Source organism: Aplidium turbinatum, chromosome 17, assembly GCF_918807975.1.
Source record: "Aplidium turbinatum chromosome 17, kaAplTurb1.1, whole genome shotgun sequence".
In the NCBI taxonomy this organism is placed as follows: Eukaryota; Metazoa; Chordata; class Ascidiacea; order Aplousobranchia; family Polyclinidae; genus Aplidium; species Aplidium turbinatum.
This window is the reverse complement of record NC_137488.1, coordinates 3,331,834-3,338,965: the sequence shown is the minus strand read 5'-3', so window position 1 is coordinate 3,338,965 and position 7,132 is coordinate 3,331,834. Positions and strand designations below refer to the sequence as shown.

The following is a 7,132-nucleotide window of genomic DNA, read 5'->3' as shown; positions in this document are numbered from 1 at the left end:
GCTGGTTGTTGTTACGCTTGTTCCATACGGTGTTAGCCTACATTGCAGACCACGTAGCCTATTATGGTTTTGCTACTCGTGTACTCGACTATGATTTTCACCATTCAAAAAGCATTGTGTCTTTTTTGCGGTCAGTTTTAGGAACATCGAGATTTACAGTTTGCGACTTAGAATTTTTAACCTTACCCAGCTTCTTCATGGCTTCTTATATTAGTTTTGCACCGGGTTCCCTATGAAGGCAACACCTCAACAAACAAAATCGGATAATTTTTTACAAAGTCTAAAGATTTCTAGAAATTAGTCGGGAACTCGGAAAAGCTGTTGACACTGAGATGTTGGTTAATTACCACTAAGAAGCAAAATTTTCGTCAAAAGCATGGAAACTTGTCACAATGTGTGCACAAACTTGGAGGCAAAATGAGCTATGAAAAAACAAGAACATATTATAATGACTTTCCATTGTTAAGACGTGATGTTCTGTGTCTCAAGTAGCCTCATATATTTTCGTGTGGACATTTCGAAGTAAAGGGACGTTTTAAGCGTGTTCAATTTTGCATTGACGCCGGAAATGGAGATTTAAAAAGCATTCTTTCGAATGGCCAAGGAAGCTGACTACACGAACCCAATGGTACAAGATGAGATTTCTGGGGTAGCCAGCATGTGATAATGCAAGAGACGGTCATCAAGGTTAACGAACCATTTGTGTCTGTAACAGGATAGAGAGTTGTGAGATATTTCTGGCAAAGGATAACTCAGCATTGTTTTGAGGTGTACGAAAAGCGGCAGTGCATATACGAGCTCCACGGAATTCGTAGAAACAGATTTCGTTTCAACAGAATCCATGTTATTAAGTATTTTAGCCCATCTCTCTAGGGCAAGAGTGGGTTTCCAAAAACTTGTGAAGTTTTTTGAAACCATTTTTGTGTTTTGAAAATATCATGGCAGACTGTTAGGCTACTTTAGAAAGCGTTATAGTAGGCTATGCCTTCCGAAACTCTTTTGTGCAATACATGTATTGAGAAAGCAAAATCACCGATAACTAACCTATAACTGCAGCCGGCAACTTAACTCTTCTTTTGTCAATATTTTTCAGTTGAATTAGAGTATAGCCTAGTGGTGATAATTCCACACAAAATCATATGATGGACTTGTTCATGTGGGTTTAACGCTGCACCTTCCACCAATTTACATGGCCTGTTCAAGCTGTTGCCGGTCATTTATCTTCGTTTTATTAACAAAGCGTACATTTAACATAGCAACCATACTATTGTTGTTGACTTCTTTCGTATCTACATTAATTGCGACGGCCACCCCTAGTTGGATTATTGGCACAGCCACAGATCGATCCGGGCACCAACATTCATATCGTGGAGGCCTTTTTGAATTCCATGTCGACGAAACTGAAATTACTTTCAGTGCACTTCAACAATCTGTTGATTTAGAAAGTAAATTCATTGTCAAGTGTAGGCCTACAATGTAAACTATAGACCAGGGTACCCAACCGTTTGTAAATCGTGGCCCCCTTTAAAACTTTTGAAAAATCAATGGCCCCCCTATTTTTTCAATCTTTTGAAAAATTAAAAAACGTCATTTTAATTAAAAAACTTGTTTATACAGTAACCGGTAAAGACCATTTCATGAAGATTAGAGCAAAATGTACTAGTATTTTTATTAAATTTTAATTTATTTATTTCGTTATAAAAAACACTTTGTTTTAAATTTTTTCATGGCCCCTTTGAAAAAAGCTCATGGCCCACTAGGAGGCCATGGCTCCCAGGTTGGAAACCCCTGCTGAACAAATTAAGAAATTTTGTTTTTTTTTGCCACAATTTCGTTTTCCATCTGGTTACTAATTATTGTATGAGGTGATTTTTAAATTCGAGTCTTTAATAATGTGGTAGTTGAGTAAACATCTTCCATTTTAAGATAAAAGTTCAGTTGTTCCATGACCAGGCCAGTGCTCTGCGATCTTTTTTCACTTGACGGGTAGTTGCAGAAAAAATATTTCATGTGGAATAACATTTTGTTTGTCACTTTTTGATAAATTTTGCATTTTTTTCAGCTCATCAAAGCAATGTTGATTTCGACGGAATAAAGTCAAAAGTTCATGGTGGAACAGCTTTCATGATATTTGCAGTGATTGCACTTGCTTGGGCAATGATCGCCACTTGTATCGCTACATATCGGAAAAGGAAAACTCTGATGTATTTAACTGCTCACGTTGTCACTGCTGCAGGTTATCATCACAGTTGTAGGCTTTCTTTTATTATTTTTTGACATGTTTCAGTTGCAACCCTTTTTGGAATAAAAGTTAAAGTTTGCCAAGTGATTTATTTGGATTGGGCACAAGTGGCTTATCTCATGAGTCATGATCAATGACAGTATCGAATAAACTTTCTCAGCACGAAATCGATATTGAAAGTCCAACAACATGACAAGTATATAAAAATGAACTCAAGCCACTGCAGAGGATTGATGTCGACTTTCAATGCTGCTGAAAAAAAGTATCGATAAAAAATACCAATTTTGCTAAATAAAAGTACTTCAATGCCACCACGGCAGCAGTTACGTAAAATAAATTTATCACTAACACCGATAGGCTTATCAGTGCTCAAAAAGTAACTCGGTAAAAAAGCAATGCAGTTATTTCCATTTCTTGTAGTCAAACAGGTGTACCGGAAGAATATTCTTTCTATCCAAATCTTTCATTTTAATGATCGTTACTGAAACGAACGCAGACAGAATTTGTGCAGGCTTTTCTGCACTGCATGCAGCAGCACTGTTTTGAGTCCGAGGAAGTTTACATTAAATCTATGACAATCAGTTTTGTATTGAAAATCGCCTACGCCACTTGCACAAGCATGAAATTTCTACATTGATTGTGAATATTTTAAACTGTTTTGTTCTAGGTACATTTACCGTCATTGGAATTTTTCTTTACACTCAAGCCATGGGTTTCTTGACGCATTACAAATTAATAAGATTTGGATACAGCTATGGTTTTGCATGGACAGCAACCACGTTAGACATCATTGCTGGTGTACTGATGGTCATACATGCCCACGTGTTTCTTAATAACGGCGAAGGTAAACAATAATGTGAATTAACTTTTGAGCTAACTGGCCTTTTAACTTTGTCGCAATTAATTGAACTGTGATGTTTGACGTTAAACGCATTGCTCTATTAGCCTACCCACTACTGTTGCTAAGCCTTAGCTGCTGCAAAAGTTCCGAATTGCAATATTGCGATAACTGATGGATCTAATGAATTCATGCGTTTGACATCAAATGATTCCTTTGTAGGCTATTATTCGAGACGCTGAGACCAAGTCTTGCTTGCGCGTCTGTGGTCACAGTCATTGCTATTCCTTCCCCTCAACTTTTGTATTGTCGTTCAGAACATAAAAACGTTCTTCAACCTTTCAGATGTACCTTCGATGTGCTCCACTGTGTGAGATTCATTTTTTTACCAACTTGCGACACGTGGATTGGAAGAAGTTCAAAGTTTCTGCGATTTCAATCCGTTCACTAAGTTAGAAGTTTGAAGCCCATTTCTTGGAAATTGTACTGCATTTTGTCTTCAGGATTTTGTCGTATAAAACTTCTTTGGCAAGATATGACCGAACATTATTGTAACCGATAATTTTCTTTTCATTTTTCTTGTGCTGAAAGCTGAGCCAGTGATACCTGATAAACTTATCTAAGATCGACAAAAATATTTTAGAGTGTTAACGGAGTAGCCTACATTCACAGTCACATTGCTTGTTATTATCATGATATATCGTAGTGGTTTGCAGTAAGAAAGAAAAATAAAAAATACCAATTTTGCTAAATAAAAGTAGCCTACTTCGATGCCGCCACGGCAACAGTTAAAATAAATTTACCACTAACACCAATAGGCTTATCGGTGCTCAAAAAGTAACTCGGTAAAAAAGCAATTCAGTTATGTCCATTTTTTGCTGTCAAAAAGGTGTAGCAAAAAAATGTTCTTTCTATCAATGATAATCGAAATTTTCGACAAATGAAAGGGAATAAATTATTGTATTGTTTATTTTATTTCATCATTATAAAATTGTATTTGGTTTTTCGCAGGATTATGTTAACGCATAAAGAGTTTCGTGGTTCATAAAAGGATAAAAACATTGATATTCAGTATAATAATAACGGGCATTGTGTGATAATAACGGGCATTGTGTGGTTTCGTATTCGTTTTTATTTTTTTACCCTAGAAGAAGCCTATTTACGTCGATACCCAGACCAAGAAAAGGAGAAAAATAAGACCTCCAGACTTTTAAATCTCTGGAAAGAACTAAAGAGCGGCCCAGTTCCAGTCCAGCCACAAGTTTTTGCACTTCATAACTCAATTCACTCAATTCTGCATCTGCGGAAAATAATTTTTTGTTAATATAAATTTCCATCAAAAAGATATCGCAAACCAAAGCTTCAACATTATGATAAACAAAGAAGTTTTATACTGCAGTTATGTTTTTAATTTTATCGATACCTTGCAAAACAAAATCTAAATATGCACCTGGTTTTGTTTTTTATTTGTTGTTATAAACATCGATAATACATTTGCAAGCATCGAAACAATGTCACTGTTTGCTAATGTGGAGTAATATATAAAGTAAGTTAAGTAAGATTAAACATTGTATTATTATAAGCAAGAACTGATATGCTGTTTGGATGTTGGGTTGCAGTAGCTACGAGCCTACGATGAGGGCCGCTGAGAAAACATATGGGGATCTTTTTCCTCGGACTGACAAAGTCTATGATAGGTTATTTCTGATAGCATTGCATAGTTGTAAAGGCATTTGACACAGGACCGGTTATCCAGAATGGCAGAGGAGTGAAGTTTTTAATTGTTGAAATGTTGTTGCCATGGAATTATTCCATTCACTAAGTGCACTGAAAAAGATTACTTCAACTAACAGAATGCAAAAACGAGGATATTTATAAAAATATCTCGGGCTTTTCAACAAGTTTCTGGGTACCTAAAATAATCTTGGGCTCTGACCTAAAAATAGGCCTAATCACAAGCCCATCCATGTCAATGCTAATGGCTACAATATACGTCGAGCCTGGCTATGCTTTCGCTTTCGCACTCATCATGGCAACATTGGTAGGCTAACGAAGAAACTTGCTAATGGAAACCAGGGATATCTATAACTACGGGATTGGAAACTCTTTTTAGTGCTATACATCCAGTGTTGGGCGCGATAACTCATTTTTCAGTTAAGCGATAACGATAATCGATAAACGAAAAATGCCTAAAGCGATAACGATAAACGATAAATCAAAAAAAAGTTAAGCAATAAAGATAAACGATAAATTATCGCCGATAATGTCCGATAACGATAATTTTTTTTTCTTGATAAGCGCTGCCCCATCCCATGCAGCACGAACTGTTTTCATCAACATGACGAAAAATCGAACATAATATACTGTAAAGGGACAAAACTTTTTGTAAGTTATGCATGAATAGAATCAGGGCCTCTGAGAGAAATTTTCACTAGGGGTACGAAGAATCATTCCGGGCCCCTCTCACTTCGGGCCCCCTTTGTCTTGGGAAAAAAGTGTGATGTTTGCTTAGGCGTATTGCACACCGCACAACATTTTACTGCAGAATTGGACATCTGTGCGCAAAAATAGTATCAGGCTGCAATAAAACTATTATTTTGTGTTGTGCATATCATGTGATCTGACCCTCGCTACTTTCTGTATCCTGCATTGAATTCGTGTGTCAGTTATTGATGGTGCTGTACTGCTGTTGAGAGGTGTCGCTTATTGTACATCTTTGATGTAAAATTTTAAAATTCATTTTTTTATTTCTCTTAAATGTAGCTTATAATGTATGTCATGTCGAAAACGTTAGGTTTAGTATTTTTTTCATGTTTTTGTTTGTGTGTTTAATGTTAAATCCATTAACCAGTGATGTAAGCGCATGCAAAAGTATTGACGCCGTTAGCGTAAACGCAAACGTTCGAAAAACCATACGCCGTATGCGTCAACGTAACTTGTAAAAAAGTTGGCGGCGTCAGCGCATACACTAGCGTAAACTCATTGTGTTTGCTAGGTGCCAAACATTCACACGGTATAAACCACTTAAAACAAACAAGTTTTATTTTGAATTTCCACAAAGAAACACAAGCATCTGAAAGCGTTTATCTGACATTTTGCTGTGTTTTGATTCCAATATGTCTTTGCCCATTGAAAACATTCTTTCAACTGCAGCGTTGGAAGGTATTGGCGTGTTGTAGCAAAAAAAAGACATTAAAAAGTATGCGTTGACGCTATACGCTAAAAAACCGCGAAAACTTTACGGCGTAGCCTCAAGCGACAACTATCCAAAAAATTGTGGCCGTAAGCGTTAGCGTAAACAAAAAGTCTACGCCACAAGTGTACGGTGTAGAATTTGCGGCGTATACGCACATCTCTGCCATTAACGTTACTGAATGTTATATGTATCTGGTACAAGCCAAGCTCTCTACCAAGACTCAAAGATAACATCTTGTTAAAACATAATCAAGTTAATCATCTGACCAATCATAACCTTTCTTCATTAACTTTTGCATTCACCACATGCCCAGCACTAGCAGAGGTGAACGAGAAAAGTCACTTTTTTTGACTCCGGCTCTGGTCCTGCTCCGAAAGTATTTTCCGGCTCCTGCTCTAACTCCAAAATTCATTTTGAAGTGAATTAAGCATGAAACTACCTTTGTCAAATAGTTTAAAAAAACAAACAAAAAAAAACACCCGGGCCAGGGTTTTTGCCTGGGTTTTTCTCAAACTTGCTTTTGCTACACTATGCCCTCCCCCCCCCCCCCCAGGACAGGAGAATAACTAACTTTTATGATTTAATTTAGGGTGCTTTTAACAGAACATTTTTGCACGTAACGCATTAACTTACCATTTTGGCCCCCTAATTTCCTCGAAACTCATTCGATTACCTTTCTGGGCCCTTTCGCTAGATTACGGCCCCCCAAGACTAAAGAATAACAACTTTTATGCTTGAAATCAGTCGTTTAAGATGATTTTAACCAAACATTTTTGCGCGTAAACTATAAAACCACAATTTCGGGCCCCCAACAAACACAGGCCGGGGCTCTCAAGGGTACTCCGCACCCTCCGTA

The 7,132-nt window shown here is 37.1% G+C and overlaps 1 protein-coding gene across 1 annotated transcript; it reads left to right on the top strand.

Moving 5' to 3' along the window:
- The first annotated feature begins 1,065 nt into the window (after positions 1 to 1,065).
- Positions 1,066 to 4,586, top strand: LOC145786741 (uncharacterized). The gene is made up of 4 exons (XM_082598467.1): positions 1,066 to 1,445; positions 2,063 to 2,236; positions 2,910 to 3,086; positions 3,426 to 4,586. The coding sequence occupies exons 1-4, from the start codon at positions 1,190 to 1,192 to the stop codon at positions 3,452 to 3,454; spliced, it is 636 nt and encodes a 211-aa protein (XP_082454593.1). The 5' UTR covers positions 1,066 to 1,189; the 3' UTR covers positions 3,455 to 4,586.
- The last annotated feature ends 2,546 nt before the right edge of the window (positions 4,587 to 7,132 follow it).